This window comes from Struthio camelus, chromosome 4 (genome assembly GCF_040807025.1).
Source record: "Struthio camelus isolate bStrCam1 chromosome 4, bStrCam1.hap1, whole genome shotgun sequence".
In the NCBI taxonomy this organism is placed as follows: Eukaryota; Metazoa; Chordata; class Aves; order Struthioniformes; family Struthionidae; genus Struthio; species Struthio camelus.
In genome coordinates this window covers 22724111-22743616 of record NC_090945.1, presented here as the reverse complement: position 1 = coordinate 22743616, position 19506 = coordinate 22724111, and the positions used below count along the sequence as shown (strand labels likewise).

Here is a 19506-nt window from a genome sequence, read left to right as displayed (position 1 = left end):
AAATGAAACACTGGCATCTGAACAGAATAAAAATTAAAATGCTGACCTCAAAAAAAAAACCACAAAGAAAACTCCACACATGCTAAAAGTACATGAATTAAATCTGCGTTAGAAAGCACTGAATTATAAATTCTTAATCAACTTATATTATTACTGGACTAATACTTCAAACAATAAGCAGTAATTTTATATTCTTCATTCCAAAAAACCATGGCAAATTGCATTTTGCTACATGAAAACTCAGTGTTAAGTCTGAAAACATCAGAAGTAGTACAGTGTGCAAAAATCATTTAATTAACCAAGGAGAAAAAAAATCCTTCTCCCTTCAGATTCATTAGGAATTTCACTTTTTAATGACCTTCTGAAATTATTTCAAATAATCTATGTTACTGCTTTCCCAAATGTTTCAAGCCTAAAAATCATACCTTTCACATCTTCATCTTCAATGGTTGTATTGGAACTCTCTGTTGATTCCTGTTGAGAAGTAAATATAAGTAGAATGTATAAAATGCAACAAGTCTTATTTATGTGTCTATGAAAAGTACAGTTAGTTACAGAGATCATGCAAAGCCTTGAAGCAGAGTGGGATGTAATTCACCAACAAATGGTCACACATAGACTGAGATGTTTCCACCTGAAACTGATGTCAAACACTCCCATTCATTTCAAAAGGGAGCATAAATACAGTTCCTGCTGTCTTAATGTTTTGACTTCACAGGAATGTAAAAATAATTTGTTTTTCTTTAACATCTAACTGTACAAAGTCCATCTGAAATGTTGTATGAATTACGTCAGCCCAGGAGGAGAGCTTGCCATTTTAAGCTTAGTGATTAACCAACTGTGTAAAATAAGTCATTCCATTCCAATTTGTAAATATGCAGACTTCTGCATGCTACAGCTTGCAGTGCTTCTTTCTTCGCTTAAGACTCGATGCAATGTATATTAGAACAAATAAAAGGCTCCTAGGGATCTTAAGAAAACTGGATACAATTTTGGATATCATTTTCATACTGTTGTGATAAAAATTGTGAAGGAGACAGAGAACTGATAAATTTATGAGGACAACTTTTATACACTAAGGTTATCTTTGTGGAAGTATTCTTCAAATCGCCAGCCATCCGGAGGAATGACTTGTCTACCAGACAGTTATACTTAAACCACCACACTGTTAAAAAGACAAGGATACTGTATCTTAGTCTTCCAGGAATTACCAGAAACATGAAATGTTAGGGATAAATTCAAAAAGGACACTGTCAAACCTAATAGGCACACATTTAAAAAAATATACAGTTGTTAAACTTGATTTTCTATTTGTCCACTTTTTTGAAAAGATATTTTTTTTAAGTCACAGCTCAATAACAAAAAGAATTATGTGGGCTATTTTTATCTGAAAGATGGAAGATAGCAGTGGTATTGTTTTCAGCTCTTTGGAAGTGTTTATAATCAAATAATAAAAAATAAATTTGACAGTGTCCGTTACTGAGCCAAAGGAACGTTCAAAACAGTTAATGCACTACTCAGACCTTAAAAAACAAAATGTATGGGCATCCATAAATAAAACTACATGAATCAGTCCACACACAAACAAAATAAGTCACCATGCTTCTCCTACTCCGGCTGGTGTTAGGTGTTTCACTCTACACAGAGGTATCATGCTCAGGTATCAGTTATGTATATTAGACAGAGTACTTATAAGTAAATAAAAACTCCACACACATACAACTTGTAAACACCATGCACAAGCTCACACAGCAGATGTTGCCTGTAATATCGAAGCATCCACTCCAGTTGCCATAGTATAACAACACTCAGTTTTTCAGACAAAGAAATTTAGGAGCAGCTCTCCACACCGAGTGGTTTGCTTGTCTACTGTGACCTTTTGGGACATTAAATATCTGAATTGCTAATAATTATATAATAAAGTCAAGTAGATGTAGTCATGCCAATATTTTATTTGGGTTTGGCGGGGTGGCCTTTAGTGGCTTTAGCGATAAAGGTTAGACTAGAATTCAAACACACGCTGTTCGTTCCCTTATGCACATAAACTTTGGGAGCTGAAAAAGTAGTAAGATGAAAATAAAAGCTATGTTCTACAAATGCAAGATACATAAACGAACGGTATATGCAAGCACGATACACACTATCAGCACTTCTTCCATGCTTGAGAAATGTCTGCATGCATTATTTTTTCACACAGATTCAATCCTTTACATATACAATAACCACAGGTAAGTAGACTAGCTAAATGATACGACGGTTTTCTCAAAGTCAATACTGTAAACAGTGATTATTTTTGAAGAGAAATTCTTTGCAGGAAACCTAGGAACATGTGTTATATGGAAATGATGATATTTCCTGACCCTTTTCAAGCCTATGCACGAAAAAAATAAAATAGAACACATGTTTTAGGAATCAGCTGCCAAACACAAACACCACAATACACAGGAAAAAAGAAAACAGCATGAAAAATGTATAAAAATCAAAAGAGCTCCTTAACTTGAAACGTTAAATTTTTTTGAAACTGCTCAGTGATGTTATGGAAGAAAACCAAAGTCCAGTGCAAAAGACACATCACAGCATGGTGTTTAAGCATGCTGAGAAACAGCAGATGGGATGAGCTGAAAGTATGCCTTTATCTGAGGTGATAATGCCACATAGAAGTCTTTGATATAATCTCACCGCGCTCTGAGAACAGCATTCTTTCATTTTATTTAAAATGTAGAAATTTTTGTCTGAAACAAGAAACAAACAATACCCCGCGTGCTTGGCTGCACAGGGTACTGAACACTGTCAACTGCTACTGATTCCCCCAAGAGTTCAGGAGCTCAGCGACCAGCAGCACGCACGCAGCAGGAACAGAACGCAGACGAAACAGGCCCAAGAGACACCAGGTGTAACAAATACAGGAATGAGATTTTCCGTGATAAATTCTTGGAATGGCCCTATTCTGCTTTAGAACAATGGATGAAATGTGTGGTTTGGAAAAGCAAGATGGAGTCGGTCCTTTCTGAATACCTTATTTCCATCAGGGTTGTGGATTACTGTAGTTTGGGGCTCCTGAGTGAGAACAAAATAAAGAGAAAATTCTCATTGGTAAATACATTCTCATTAGGGTGAGGGCGTGCAAGAAGAGCCAGCTCACAAATGCTGAACAGTGACAAGAGCGACAACAAATGTTAACTGCAGCCAGCGGATGAAACTGGATCTCTCTGATACAGATTCCCTCAACCAGCAAGCCAGCAAAAAAAGACCCTCTCTCTTAATTCAGCAGCATGCAAAGACCTTATTCATGATCAACATATACAGGGCTTTGAAGCTCTGAAGACCTGAAGAGGCTCTTGTTTTCATAAGGTCTCATACTAAATGCTTTGCTCATTTTCTTATCTGAGCTGCTAGGGTGAAGAACAATAACCTCCTTCCTTTAAGCACATTTGCTTGCATTAGTACTAAGAAAAAAGTGATCAAATAAAAATACAGATGGATTGATAAGGACTCAGGAAGAGTTAGCTACCTCTAAACATCACCATGTTTGGAAATATGTAGACTATTAGCAATTGCTGCCCTGGCAGAGCAGCACAGAGTTCAGTGGGAGGTCTTTGTGTCATTTTAAAATGTAATTTCCCCAAATCCTTTGCCCTTTAAAAAAAAAAAATAATGCTTGAAATAGCAGTTAGTCAGCATACTTTCAGCATGTACTATTGTATATAGTGATGTCCGGGAATAGCCTGCCATATACTCTCACATAAACCTGTAAACTGGTGCTTGGAAATTACTTAGGAACGTACACTTCATTGTGAGTTGCACAAAAAGAGCGAAGAGGAAAAATCTCTCCCAGTGTGTGTTTGCATGTATGTTTTCAAAGTGTCGATCACATGGAAAACAATACTTCACAAAATCGGGTACTTATGTGCTAGCATTTCTATTTGTAAGCCCTGTGACACATGTATGCCTGACAAATTGGAGTTATTAACAGAAGCAAGATTGTGATATAAATATTTATGAACAGTCCTCTGATATGTTCTTTGCGGACCTTATTAGTGGGTAATGTCTCCTACAGATTTAAGTGTAAGAGAAACCAGCAAAAAGCTTTAGGACTAGATGCCTCTTGATCCCAGTAAGTGAAGACTTGCAAAGTCCTGCTGAGTTTTACAGAACAGTGAATGAAAATCTGAATAAGGTCTCTTTTATGGTTGCTCGGCAATAATCCTCTCAGCTCTCCTTGATATCAATACTAATATTAAAACAAAAGCAAAGAAAATAATAGAGCTTTTTTGGCAAAAGGTTATCATTTAAAAGATTGAAACAATCACCACACAAACAGCTAAGAGCAACATAAAGTGCATTCTATTAACTTTCTGGCACAGCATGCAAAAAACTCAGCTACAGGTACAAATGCTATGACTCTACTGCATCCAGCTTCCATGTAACCTTCTCTACTAATAGATACAATGCTTAACAATGGACTTCCTCACAAAAAAGAAAAGCATAATTCAAACAAAAAGCTGTTTTCCCAAAACCTGTTTTTAGAAAGCAAACGGAGTAAACACATAAAAAAGCAAAAAAGGAGAAGGAACAAACAGAAAACAGTCAAAAACTTCAAGACAGCATGAGAAGGAAGATTCCAGGTATACCAGCGCTGGGGTAGGAATATTTTCCTTGGGGCTGGTTACCACGTTGGTTTTGTTGTTTATCTGTAGGTATGCAGAAAACAGAAACAGACAAGCCTTAGAACTCGCAGTAGGCACCGTATCTATATCTCTCTGTATAGAACATCTATATACAGATATAGATATCTATATATAGATATAGATATGGAAATAAAGAATCACAGAAAGATGAGCTTATGAACTTGAAAGGAACAATAACAACAGATTTGATAGCTAGCTGTAACTCCTCCATACGTGCCAGCTACAGGTTTTCAGATGCACTCTAGGAAGTTCTATATAAGGTATAGATGACTTCAGCTGTAACACTTAAAAGAACGGAGAGCCTTTAGAAAGCAGCTAAACACATATAAGACGACTACAGAATTAATATGGGTTTATTAAACAGAGTCCTAAATTGTGATTGTGATTTCTAATCACGCAACAGTATTAAATAACTGTGCCCAGTTATACTTTATTTCTAATTACCAATCACTAGCATAAATAGCATTTGATTCCTCATAGCTCTTTAGAAATCTATAGTTCTACCGACTTCTGGGAATGTAATACCATAAATATAACCGACGTTGGAAATAGACTGGTGCCCCTTTAGCTTCTTGGTATTATTTTAGACAAAAAAAACCTGCCAGCTCTGATTTTTCCATTCTCAATATGCTGCAGTAACTGCATATCAGTTGTTCGATTTTGGTACCATACGCCGAAAGTATTAGGTTCCACACTACATTTTCTGCAGTCTTAATCTACAAACCACTACATATCTACCTAACTTTACATGTGGATAGTCATGTTAGTTCTTAAACTTATCTCAAAAAGATGTAAATAGTAAGTTTAAATATATCCGATTCTTTAAATTCATTTTAAGAAGTCACTTTTCTAAATACTGTGGTATGAAAAGTAGAAAAAAATTAAACATCAGGTACCAAACTACTTTTTACATACACTAGGAAACAATACTGAAGTATAGATAAAACTAGTTTGAAACGTCATTTTTGTCTTTGACAATTATTAGAAAAGTTTTTCATAAACATTTTGGTCATGTCTAATTTTAACAAGAGTGGTCCAAAACAGCAGGCAAAGCTGTATATAGATATATAGTTTGGAAAGACTTTGATCAAAAAAAAAAAATCATCGTACTGAACCTTATATATTTACAGTACTTAACATTAAACATGCAAAGCAAAAGAACAAAAATACATCATTTTCATTAATTGCTTTTTTGTAAAAAATTAACTATTTAAAGAAACAAACTCTCGCAATACTCTGAGCCAGCTTATGAGCCTTGTTCTTAAAGAAAAGTCTTTCTAAAACCAATTAGAAAATGATGACGTCCTCAATAGTATATATGAAAAAGCATAAAGAAAGGGAATGTCCTAGAACAGTGGATCAAACTGAGCTGCGTTAGAAATATCTGACTTCTAATTCAAGCTTCCCAATGATTCTGTAGTCTCAGGTGAGGTACTCGACTTCTCAGAGGTGCAGGTTTAAGTTTTGTCAGTGCTAAGGCTTTGCTAAATTTGAGCCTTCAGAAGTTTACACCACTGGTGAAATCCACTGAACATAATATCCTCAGCAGTTTTCCATTATTATTTCACTTTGGTACAGGTACAGCAGCTGACTCATTGATTGGGGGAATGAAGCCTGTAGCTAAATTCAAGTCTTGCTTAGGACACGCCCAGATTATGGAAATGCAGACAGGATTTGCATTAATTAAGTGCAGAGTGCAAATTTCCTTATCTTAACAGCACTCGACTTGTCTTTCAGGAATCTACTGCAGCCTAATTAGTTAATGCCAGAAGAATATTATTTCCAAACTAAATCTTACTTAGCAATATTTATGATAGGCCCCATTCTCCCACAATTTAACTTTAATTTAAAAACAAAAGTTAATAGTGTTCTGCAGCAGGAGGATGAGACATCTGTATTTTTCTAACACTAGTCTTTCTGCAGAAGTTGTCATTAAGAGAAAATAAGAGTGATTACTGAATTCCAAGTGTTTATGGCCCAACTTAGACTAGTTATTGCCAAGGAAGTTTAATTTATCTACTCACAACTGTGCACTCCAAGTGCAATTTAGCCAGAAGTTGCTGGGCTCTCGGAACTCAACACAGGGGGAGAAACCAAACCTTGGTGCATAATGGCATTCACAGGGAGCTTTTTCAGACATAAATATGAGCGAGTATTTTATATAACTAACTTGCTTAGATACTTATGGGACTGTGACATTGGCAAAACCTGAAGTCCTTACTCAGGAAAAACCTTAGAAAACCCCCAACTGCTTCAATAAATGGAACTTCTACAGGAGGATTATGGAGTAGTGAGCACACACACAACACTGCTTGATGGCATACTAAGTCTTCAAACACAAGAGAAAATCACACATCAACTTGTATAACTAAAAGTTCGTATTCTGGTGACAGCTTAGTCATCAAGAGACTACCAACAAAAAGTAACTAATAAAAGACACAAAGACACACAAAGCAAAAACATGACGAAGGAAATGAAGATTTCACCCAGATTTCATACAGTCCCATTCAGTAGTAGCTTAATACCAAAAATAAAGTGATATGCCAAAAAAAGCTTGTTGCTGAATACATAATGAAAACAGGTTAATCAAATTTTAACTCCAATTTTGCCTGAGTAAGGAGAGCAGGCTTGGGTCCATACTCCCTTGGTGAAAGTCCTATAAAAATAAACAATATCCATTACAGCTACTGCTGAAAACTGCAGGAAATATATTCAAATCTTATTAGTAACATATCAAGAACACAGCAATCATTACTAAAAGCAGAAAGAGATAATGTAACTTAAAACAAAGTTATTTCTTCTGTATAAGCAGAACTTGGCAAAACCCTTTGAAGCTTACAGAGAAAACAGCAATAAGCCTGTACGCTTTCTCTCTCTCATGTAACACACACATGTGATTTTTTGTTAAGATATATGAATACACACTTGTCTGTTTTGCATGTATTTTAACAGAAAAGGGAAACTATTCCAAAAGGAGTAAAGTATTTTCATGTGAAACAACTATTCTAAATTTAAATTATACTGAATTGGTGATCTGTTTGTTATGAAGAAGAAAAACTTTTATACTAAAGCATTACTTGTCAAGAGCCACTCTTTTAAGTTTGATAGTAGCACAGGACAGACGCACACAAACACAGTAAACAGCTGGACATGACTGTAGAGTCATTAATGGTCTTTTTTCAATATTTTATAAAAACATTTTAAGGAACAAAACCTGTAGCTTGGGACTTACTTCTCCACAGAATACTTTTGTAACCACAGAGTTAAAGCATGCTTCATGTTTAGGATACTAGAAATATCCCCACAGTACCTGTCCTCTGACCCTCATTTGGACACCACTAGCACTGATACTCTTTCACTGAAATTCTACATTCACACAAAGAAGAACAGAATAGTTACCTGTGTAACTACACGCCCACTCTGATCTGACTAGCACTTTTTACTTTTCAAGGAGAGCTGTGCTTCCCAGAGAAAGGCGTGAACAACAAACATTTGCCTTCTTTCTACCTTCAGCAGCAACAGAAGCTGGCTGGGACATCAGAGCAGATCATCACAAACACCTCCAAATTCAGGTTCAAAACCATAATAAACAGCAATATAATGAGTTGCCCTATGGAGGCACAGAGGCCAAATGAATGCAGAACCGTAGAGCAGGTCAAGGAGGAAGAGAATTAGAGAGACTGACGGTCACTTGGGACACGTGGTGATAACACCCTGAGCTGTGAAGGAAGTTAGCTGGGAAAGTGCACCAGGCTGTGGAGTTGTTTTTTGATTCCTGAGCATTTAGCAGCGCATCCTGACCATTGCTCAATTAAAGCTATACTATTTCACTATGCAGAGCAATGTAGTCTGTGTTACATTTTATTATATTAATATTATTAGCTTTTAATATAGAGAGATTTTTAAAAATAATGGAAGGCTGTTATGAGATTACTATTTTGTTACTACTTTTATCTACTAAGGACAGCTGCATTGGCCAATGTTACATCTACTTTTTTGTATTTACATGTCCCCAGTTTGAAATAATAAAAAACTTGTTTGAAAGAACTGCAGAACAATTCACTGTGGATGGCATATAGCAACTGCAGGCTTAAAATTCACAAGGTTGTACTTTAAAGTCTTGCAGCTTCTCACAGTATGTTAACAGAACTAAACGCAACTGTTTGATTTCTAAGTGTGAACGTTTCACAGGAGGAAAAATCTGTCAGATAAAGATCCTCACCATCATCTGAACACTCGAACTGGACTTCCTTTTCTGAATTGACCAGTCAGAGAGAAAGGAAAAGAAGAAAACGTGACTGGTTGGATTTAAAGTAGCAATGCATGGAGAACAGTATATTTCTGTTGTTTGTTCTATTTTTAAAGACAGCTTAAGCTGTAGAAAGGGGTAGAAAAATGCTATGGAGAACACAGTTTCTCAATAAAAGAAAAGATGAAAATAGACCTCCCCAGACGTATAATCACTCTCTTTGCTCCACATAACCACACAGGAAAACAGCAGAAATATAAAATATGCTGTAAAGTATCAAAGCCCCACAAGTGGAATGTAGGCAAAATTTTGGCAACAATTGTTTGCAATAAAAAATCAAAATTAACGTTTAACAAATATTACTGTAGACCTGTAGGAGGAATGATATTTTAAAAGGAAAAGCTATTCAGCTGGAGTACATACAATTTAAATATTCCACAATTAAAGACATTAAGGGTTTTCCACAAAAATAACAGAATAGTACAGATGATGTGCTTCCCCATGCAGCTAAGATATCTATTACTTGTCAGGGAGAAGCACTGAAATCACAGTGTGCTCACTTCATTTTAAGTCAGTCTCAAGATTATTTTGATAGGGAAAATGTGCATATTTGGGAGTGCAGGGATAAATATATCATGAATCTGGTACTGAAGTACACAAAGTTTTGTTAGAGTGAAAAGTTAAGATTAAATACAAAACTAAATTTCAAGTCAAAGATACACTCCTGAGAAAATACACAGAGCACAGAAGAAAATCTTTCGAATCATGTTATGAAAGCTTGAGGCGCTTATTTTAGTCTTCAGGAGTCCTCCAGGAAAAGAAATAAAACATTTTTCACTGCTGAGTGATTTTTTTTTTCTGGCTGTTTTTCAAAGTATTTATCCAGAATGTTCATTTGCGAAGCATCTATCCTCCTGCAGGATCTGGTGACATGATAATACGAACTCTAAATTATGTATGAAAGCTGCCAAAATGTTCCCTTCTTAGCAAGGTCTATTAGTAAGGACAAACTTATCTATTGACATATTAAACCCCTCAAGTTCTGCCAAATGTACCCAGTAAATCTGGCAGAATATGCTTCATGTGGAGCCAAACCTACCAATAAACTTTTGATCTTCCATGGAATCTAATGAAAAATCAAGGGGAAACATGGAGGCAACAGAGCTGCAGATAAGCACTGGTACCTAAAAAACTAATATGCCCACCAGCAAACCGTCATTTATATTCATAAGCTAATTCATAACACCGAGTCATTAATTACACAATCACCCTTCACTGAAATAGCAAGTGAAGTATTCTTTCTCCAGCAGTTTTCTATTTTCCACTTATTAAAATGCTCGTTTTTCAACTATTCCTTTTATTTCATTTGTTATTTTTCAACTAACTTCAATCACTTCAAATATGCACTAAGAAGCACTTAGCAAATTCTATAGAGAAAAGAAATAACCATATTCAAGCCTAAAAACTGGCAGAAGTTACAGACAGTGAATAAGCAAACATATTTTAACGTATTTAACCTACCTTGACTCCATCCGGCTTTTTCAGCAAACTCTTGGCTGCTGTAAAATGAGAGAAATAATTTCAGTGTCAGCTGGTTACTACTGAGGTCAATCAGCTGTGCAGCAATCCCCCATTGTCCCCCAGCTGCATACATTTCCAGTTTCTATTTTCTCTTTGTTGCTCTAAGTAAAGGAAATAAGATATTCATAGTATTTAAGAAACTACAAATACTGAGGAGTGTAATACTTCTCTTCTATTGACTAAGGCTGTTGGTAACTAAACAATTGTTGTTAGTTGTTAGAAGCTACTGGGTGTCATAAAAGAAATGGAAGTAGGATAGGCTGAGGAGAAGCAGCTTTGAATACATTCCTTTTCTTGACTGAAATATGCTTACAGTTGTTGACATGGATAGTTTGATACAACTATGAAGCAGTACTCTTCTGATGGCAGGGACTTTGATATGATGTTCACAGAGCTCACTGTTACCTTAATGATGTTATTAATACGAGAGTGACATAAAAGTAAGCAACATCTAATCGATGGGGTAAAGTACCTTAAAAGTATAATCAGGTACACGACTATCTATTCCAATAAATGAAAAGTCAACTGCACTATAAAAGAGCACTTGTGAGCAATGGTGACTCCCACAATGACAGTATCAGTAACTTCACTGAAAAGGACAAGGAGGTTGCAAATACAAAAGGAAGAACAATCTGGTAGTGAAGTTTTGTTTCAGAGGAAAGTTTCTTGGGCAGTTAATAATTAAGAATGGTAGCTATGCTTCAATTTCTAACGAGGAAAACCTATGACTTTCTGAACCTTGTTGCACCCTGATCAAATTTCTTCAAAATAAGTGTTTGATTTGTCTATAATTTCAATCTGATCTGATGGGAAAGATTTTGTCGCAACTTTGATTCACAAGTGTACTAGGCTTTAAATCTTGCCACTTAAACTGGGTCAAACTAGTCCAAATTACTAAATTTGGAGGGCTAACCTGCAAGCAAGCAAACCAAAACCCTGAAATTGTGAACATCTGCGGAAGAAATACATGCTGGGAAATACATACCAAATTCAACTAAACTATTCACAAGTGTAAATGCTTCCGAGTCACTGCCGGAGACCAGAAGAATAACGGAGTACAAAATGAGCCTGGCATTTGTATTTGTTGTTTATGAACTTCATCTATTAGAAAATATATTGTAGTTTAGGTTGTAAAGAAGGTGCTGTTCTGCTTAGAATTAGGAAGCATTTTTGATAGAGAAATGTTCCAGGCTAAAACTGTGGTGTAACCAAGGGGAGACAGACACGACATGGAGCTCGACCCTTACAGGTATTCTTTCTCTTTTTGAAAAATGAAATGATTGGGCCGTGCCAGCCTGAGGTTGTTCAAACTATTTCAGGATTTTGGAGAGAGGAATGAGAACGGGAAGAGGGGACAACATCATACATTTTAGCCTCCTTCCCCTTGCATGGACAATACTTGGTGCTACTTAAAACAGTACTCAAAAAATTCAGTGCTGCTTCTGATGACAGGTGACCAACGTTTGTTTCCCTCTCCATTCAGCATCAGAAACGCTAAATGTTTCAGAGGAACATGTGAAGTTAGGCCTTTTGAATCTACTTTGTACTCAGTGGCCATGCCCTTGTGCATATATGCTCTATGTCTTCTATTTACATAGAGAGAAGCTATTTGTAAACATTTCTCTTCAATACACACGGGATCAATTACTAAGCACATAAGAGAAGTGGTAAAACCAGTTGGCTGGGTGGGCCTTGGGCTAATGACTATCTGGTTTAAACTTGAAGTTCATTTCTCTCTTTGTGGCTTATGCATCAGCTGTATCTGCATCAAGAGCTCATTTAGCTTTGTTTGGACTACTGAAAATGTAACAACACCCCAGAAACTGTACAGAAATAGCTAATGTCCATTATTGTGCTGTTCACATTAACAGCAGACAATTAAGTCGGGTTAATGTTTGTAATTTAACACATGTATATTACTCCTCCAAATACATTTTCATAATTATGGACATCAGCAAACACTACTATTAAAAATGTGACAAGGCCCCTGATTTCCAGCTAAGATTAACAAAAAAAAACCACTTGTTTGTATTATGTAGCAGAAATCTAGAAAGTTTTTACATATAATACACACGTAAGTTAACATTTAAAATAAAGTATTTTATGTAAATTTTTGAGATAAGATACATCCCATTGTAATGTGTGCTTACAGAACGTGTTGCAGCGAGGCTTTGAACCCGATGCAATCGTTAGACTTTACAACAACACAAATATTTAGGAACTCCATTAACTTCTGAAATTAATTTATGGACAGAAGAGGAGGGGGGACTACTTCTAAAACCTAAGGCCAAAACCTCCATAAATTCATTCCTTTCGAAGCCTGTTTTACAGTGTTAGAGTTCACAAAAATATGGGAAATCATAAATTAATTTTTATAGGCTGCTGTTCAGAACAAATCAGGTCCTTTCGCTAAACTTGTGTATAGAATTTCAGAGTTTTTTCAATGCTTAGGAAATATTGCCTGTTATATGCAAAAACATAAACAAAAACAAGTCAAATGAGGATACCAAAAGGAATAACTGCAAGTATTGTGCTTATGGCATTGCCAGCATGTCCTTTGAAATGTTTCAGATTATTACGCAGTATGTCATGTGAGACAACATAATTTTTACTCAACTGCTTCTGCCATTGCTGTTTTTAACTTGAAATGTATTTTTAAGAATATTTTAATGCATCTTTCTCTAGGCACAAATCCTGCATACAGATCAAATATTTAAAAAATTTGCAGTAGCAAAGCAATTAGCATATTCTAAATTAAGCCCGCAATGAAAGACTTTTTGCAACTACAAGCAATAGCTATAAATAAAACCTATGCAGTGCTAGTAAGCCAGAAAGCAAACTGAAAAGAAATGGCGTTTGTGACAATATGAAGAAATAAAAGTGATTTAGGGCAAACAGCAATTTTGATTTGGAAGAGAAAAAAGATGTTCCTTTCACGTGCTGAGGGTCTTACCTCACAAGGAATATACATTCCACATAAAAGAAAGAAAAAGGAAAATAAAACACTTTTATAACCACATTGCTATGGACAAATGACCTTCAAAAGCATGTGCTGCAATGAATACAATGAATAAACAACTTGAAAAGTAAAATGTCATTATGCATCATTATGGTATAAAACAGAGATGACGGGTGAAAAAAATCCAAAACAAAGCCAAAAAAACCTATTTGTTTTTATGCCAAAATAATGTTTTAAATGACTTTGGCTTTTTTTCCTTCATGAAAGTCAAAATTGACCCTTACATATACAGACAGTTACAGTTATGAATAGCGATGAGAAATGACTCATCGTTTCATATTTTAAAATAATTCATTTTTACAAGATATGCAACCTACAGCATTACCATCTTCAAAAGGAAAAAGAAAGTTACTGCCAATTCATTAAGCATTAACCCAATGTAATTTACAGAAATGTGGTCTTCTTTATTTTACGTATATATTAAATACAGGAACCTAGTACAGAAAGATGATGTGCATTTTAAATACTATGCAAATAGAACAAACTGTTCTTCCATTCATAATTCTTTAACTTATTTTGAATAATTCAGTGCTTATTAATATTCAAAACATGCCCAAAGCACTATCACGTTTTTATCTGTAAATTAATTTCAGTTACACTCCAACACTTAAATCACAGAGTAGGAGAAACTGTAAATTATGGATTTTTAAATTTGGTGTTATTTTTCACTATTCACTTAGAATTTTGAATGGCAAATGAAAAATTGAGCATAGCATCATAATTTTGGACATACTGTTATTCCAGATAATTCTAACCCTACTAACAGCAAACATATTTTGGCCTCCACTATTGTAATTTATTTAGTATAAACACCTAAATCTCTTTATATCAAACTAGAATTACAAGAAAGGAGGAAGAAGGACCATTTTAAACTTACTTCTTACTCCTCAGCAAAGTAATAAAAAATGAACAACATATATTTTCTTAATATACGATGCAATCAAATCCTGGAATGAGATTTCAGTTATATAAAAACAAATTACTTTTTCAATGCTGTTAGACCACACTTAGACGTATGGAATTATACATATTGTTTTCAGTTTCCTCCATCAAAATGGCCAGGAAAATACTGTCTGTCTTTCAACAAGAAACTACAGATAACACTAAAAAAGTAAAGAGAAGGAACACACTTTCCACTGAAATACTGCATTAGCTGAAGTAAGCTAGAAAAGATTGAATTTAGCCTAAATAGCTTAATTTTCTTGTTTTTTTCTGTAAAAGAAACAACTTTGATGTACCATATTTACACACTCCTCAGCAATAAAGGTTCTTTTATACTATACAAATCCTAACTAGATCTTCTTCATCATCAACATCAGAAAGCCAAGGCCATATGAGTGTGGAGCTCAATGAACATACCTGAGAAATTTCTGGTAGCCAGCATAGTTGTCAAAATGGCCCCCTGTGTACAAATACATTTTCTCAAATTAGCATTACACTTGTGTAAAATTCTTGTGTAAAACACAACACAAAGGAAAATACACTCACAAATTGCATAAATTGCTGAACTAACCCAGAAAGAACGGATTTGCTGTGCATTATCTGTCATACATGATGCTGTGAATGCATAAACTGTAATTTAAGTGTAACTTATGCACCTCTCGGCATCTTGGTGATCTCAAGCAGTTACTAACTGTCAGTATGTAATGCGCAACCCCTCAGTACTCACAGGCACAGCAATCAGTAGCTGAATCACAAAATACAAAGTTGAAAATGAAATGGACTTGATCTGTGTGCTTAGAATCTTTTTTGGGGGGTAGGAGGAGGAGTTTATTTGCAATGTGCTGATCAAAAATGTTCACTTTTGTAACTGTTTTGGCTGATCAGAATAAAAGAAAGGCTATTCTACAAGAATAGCCTTAGGGATTTTTTTCCTTCAACAAAATATTTTTACTTTTTATAAATGAAGATGATAGTTATTATTCTCAATCCAAGAAAACTACGCAATACTCATTAAAAAATTTCCTTCTTAAAACACTCCTTTATGATAGACTAGAAATGCAATTAGGTTTACAAAAGGATATACTGAACCCAGCATCATGTTGTTTATAATACTTAACAGGATAGCTTACGTAGACATGCTACGTTTTGTTCATCTTTGTTAAAAGTTTAAGATCCCCATGCTTAAAAGCAGATCATCTATCCAATATTTCTTGGATAGTAATATTCAAGAGGAAATTCCCTTAGGGACCATCTGTTTTGCAGATGGAACAGAAGTCAACTTACACTTTTATCTCTCCAAAATTATCTATCATCCTTGCAGTTTTCTTTCTTACCTTTAGTTTTCTTCTTGCATTGAATTTCTTCAAGCAATCTACAGTCTCTTGTCTGTGCATCATAGAGGCAACAGTAGAACGTTGCTAAGAGGAGAAGAAGAAAGAATTATTTTAATGTATCCAGCCAGACATCTAGCATTTTACTTACTGTAAAACACGCATATTATAACCCACAGAGTCCAAGCCTCAAGCCTTTAATTTCTGCCCTGTGTGACTGACTATCCCTTTATGCAGAATTCTACACTTTTGGAAAGTCTTCGAAACCACAAAATCAAGGATTCATTATACTCTCTGCTTCCCATGTGTAAGGGCCTCCTGAAATTAATTAATTTTTCCACATTAAAAAGGACTAAGAAAAACACAAAATCTTAGATTTTAGGTTATGTAGTATTCACATAAACAAAGTAACATGATGAATTACGGTCTCAGAAAATATGCTTTAAAACAAGAAGGAAGTTTTTTTTTTTAAGCATTAGTTATATTCAGTGAAGTACAGCAGCAGGAAATATTTAAGAGAACACTCAGCTGTACCTACATTTTCTCTGTAAGCCAAATTAATTTGCATTGCAATTTTAAAGGCAAGACAATGCAGTCTACTGGCATGAATAAAGGGTTGGGAACGAGCTATACATCTCCCCGTGACTTTCTAAGTATCAGCCAAGACTACACGCAAAGTCAAACTACGGCGTGCACTGAGACTTGGGAAGTGGTGCTGGATCCAGTAACAGAAAGGCAGCTTCTATTACTTGTAGACTGGCTTATAACAAGCCTCTTAATTTTCTGCTTTAAATTTCATGCTTATCATAACGGTTATAGGAAAATGAAGATGTAAAGCATTATGCAACTGAAAATGGCTGTCTTGTACACTTTTTCCCTGAGAATTTGCAATAACGCCATGAAGGTATTACAGTCTAATTCTGGCAGTGAACCCCTGCATCATGAAGTTAAGACAAAGGAGTCTGCTTCTGTCAAACTATCGCAGGCCGGAACCTCCATATATGACACTATCGACTATACTTGTATAATTACAATTTTATACCTCCCTACTTGAATAGATGCAATGGAACAGCATGAATAAGGACGTAAAATTATCCTCTGAATAACCTCACTGGACGCTGAAGAATACTATAAATTGACTTGCTTGTAAAATTATTTTGTTGAATAAGTGGAAGTTACTTACACAGATCCATGGATGCTTTAGTGCTTCTGATGCTGTGATACGTTTTGCTGGGTTAATAGTAAGCATTTTATTGATAAGATCTTTTGCTTCAGGAGTCACTGTATCCCACTCTGGTGATGGAAACTTAAGAAAAAACATGTATGTTTATATTAACTTGCATGATCTCTACATGCTTTTACGTGTTTTAATGGTTTTAAGGAAAAAAAAAAAAAAAAAACAAAGCAGTTTGCCACAACTAGAATAGTCTGAACTAGCTGGTTTTATAAATAGTGTTTTCCTCCCTTACTACTCTAATTTTTTATTGATTTGATTCAGATGTACAGCATTTATGTTTACAGTAACATGATGCTAATTTAAAGTCATAGGATAAAATAACAATGGCAAGTGGAATAACAAAATCTAACTTGGAGGCATATGGTCATGCAGCGTCTAATACAGTCCTAGCTTCAGTTTAATAAAGATAAAGATATTAAGTATTATACAATCTCCTTGTTTGCTTTCTTTCAATGTCAATCTTAATGCTAACTGTATAGTTATGGTGTATAAATCTGATCAGTCATTAAATTAACACCTCCTTGCTCAGCAAAATATTTACACATGCACTCAAAGTGTCTGCTCAAATGCAAATGGAATGAAAAATATGCATATCACTGCTTTTGCGAAGGCAGACCTTAAGCTTGAGCATTTCATTTTGAGGTATCCCTATTAAAAAATGATTATTTTTAGATCATAGGAATTTGTTATAATCCAGGCAAAGTTCTTCACAAGCATGTACCATGGATGTACAATACAGACGCATAGCTCAGTCTCTGCACTTACTCATCTCTTGCCTTCTCAGCTGAAACTGTAATTCCCACTGTCATCTTGTTTATTGCTATATGATTACTTGTTCACTATGATGAAGACTAGACAGACCATAAATTCATTTCCACTAAAAGGCCATAGCACGACCATCACTTTTCAGTCATTATCGCTCCAGGACTGGTTTCAAGTAAGTAGCTTAAAAGATAAAAGGTGCTGTATTTTTTGTTCTTCGTCATTCACAAATGGCTTAAATTTGAGCAACAACAGCCTCTATCTGTTTAACTTAGTATAAATGGATGATATTGCAAAATTCATCTATGTCATGAAAATATCAGTTCAATTTTCCAAATACTTACCAGCAGTCATGATGCTTATTGCTGGAACACATATATAGGTAAAGAAACTATTTCTTTTGAAGAGCTCTATGTTGGCTTGTATTTACAAAAGTAGGAAATATAACAGTACTGCAGTTTATATTCAGGCAGCCCAAGACATTATAAAAACAATTTAGAATAATTGATTGGTTTAAGTGATAAACCACAAGATAAAAACACAGGCATCTTGGAGTTCAGAAATATTTATCAGAAGCACAGAGGTCTGAACAGACTCGTCAGGAGAACATAACCTTGGCAGGACTTACAGAAGGGCCAGACAATGAAACTAGGAGCATAAGGAAATCAGATTTAAATTAACATAGGATGTTCCCATCTGTATAAAGTTCATGTTACCAAAGCGATATTTGCCATGGCAAGTAGGTCATAAATGTAACCCATACAAAAAAAAAAAATAAAACCCAAAAACAAATCAGGTAATAATTTTAAGTTAACTTTTTATTCTAGAAAACTACTGAGAGGTACAATTAGCTAAGTAGACAGAGTACAGCACGTACATCGTAAGCACCGGCCTTGATCTGCTGGTAGAGTCTGTGCTGGTCTTCATCCCAGAAAGGAGGATATCCTACCAAGAGGATATAGAGAATGACACCTGCAGAAATTTTAGAATAGTATTAAGTGATTTAGAGAAATAAACTGCAGAAATCCATTTTGTACCTGGAGTACATATAAAACAAATGGCTCAACAGCGGTATCCTAGCTACTGAAAAATACTGCCAATTTATGCTGGCGATAACTGCAAACATAGGGTTCTCACAGGGCAACATCCTATACAGACTGTGGGCAAGAATTTATATCTGACACGAAATCAGACCAGGCACACTGTCTAGCTGCCAGGAGGAACTGATTTGCACTTTTCAGTGCTCAACTTATAAAAGATATTCTATGCAAAAGGAATTGGTTACCTCTGGTGTACTGTGGCCTGAAGTGGTGTCTTTAAGTTAGAGTTTAACTAAACCTCATGCAAAGAAAATTGGGGCAACTCCAATCTCTATAAACACTCAGCTGATGGTAAATTTAAAAGTCCAACCTGCTAGTTTTACAGAGATGGCTCCCCGCCGACTAAAAGAAATACTTTCATAAACACAACCAAGTAAGTGTGAGGAGAAGGAAAAATACTAACTCTCAGGTGGCTGGTTACCCCTTGCCAGTACCATAAGTTGCACTGTTTCAAAGAACTGAACGATAAAAAAAAAAAATTGTTCTGCATTCTAGTTACAAAAAAAACTTAGTTGGAAAATTTTTAATTGCAGTTCTAATATCTTGGTCAGATCAGTTTTTAGGTGAACCAAATTAAGATTCAGCTTACAGTATAAA

General features: G+C 35.3%; 1 protein-coding gene across 15 annotated transcripts in view; it reads right to left on the bottom strand.

Moving 5' to 3' along the window:
* Positions 1 to 19506, bottom strand: part of CAMK2D (calcium/calmodulin dependent protein kinase II delta) — a 191296-nt gene that overhangs the window by 28619 nt on the left and 143171 nt on the right. For 4 of the 15 annotated variants that reach the window (XM_068941784.1, XM_068941782.1, XM_068941781.1 and 1 more), the window contains 6 exons: positions 18687 to 18781; positions 16994 to 17116; positions 15814 to 15897; positions 14897 to 14939; positions 10459 to 10496; positions 426 to 474 (listed from right to left, as the gene is read on the bottom strand). In XM_068941784.1, coding sequence (XP_068797885.1) covers positions 426 to 474; positions 10459 to 10496; positions 14897 to 14939; positions 15814 to 15897; positions 16994 to 17116; positions 18687 to 18781 — 432 coding nt within the window. Of the gene's footprint in view, positions 1 to 425; positions 475 to 3015; positions 3058 to 4631; positions 4692 to 8910; positions 8944 to 10458; positions 10497 to 14896; positions 14940 to 15813; positions 15898 to 16993; positions 17117 to 18686; positions 18782 to 19506 lie in introns of all 15 variants that reach the window. The other 11 variants (XM_068941786.1, XM_068941783.1, XM_068941785.1 and 8 more) reach the window with 5 other exon arrangements.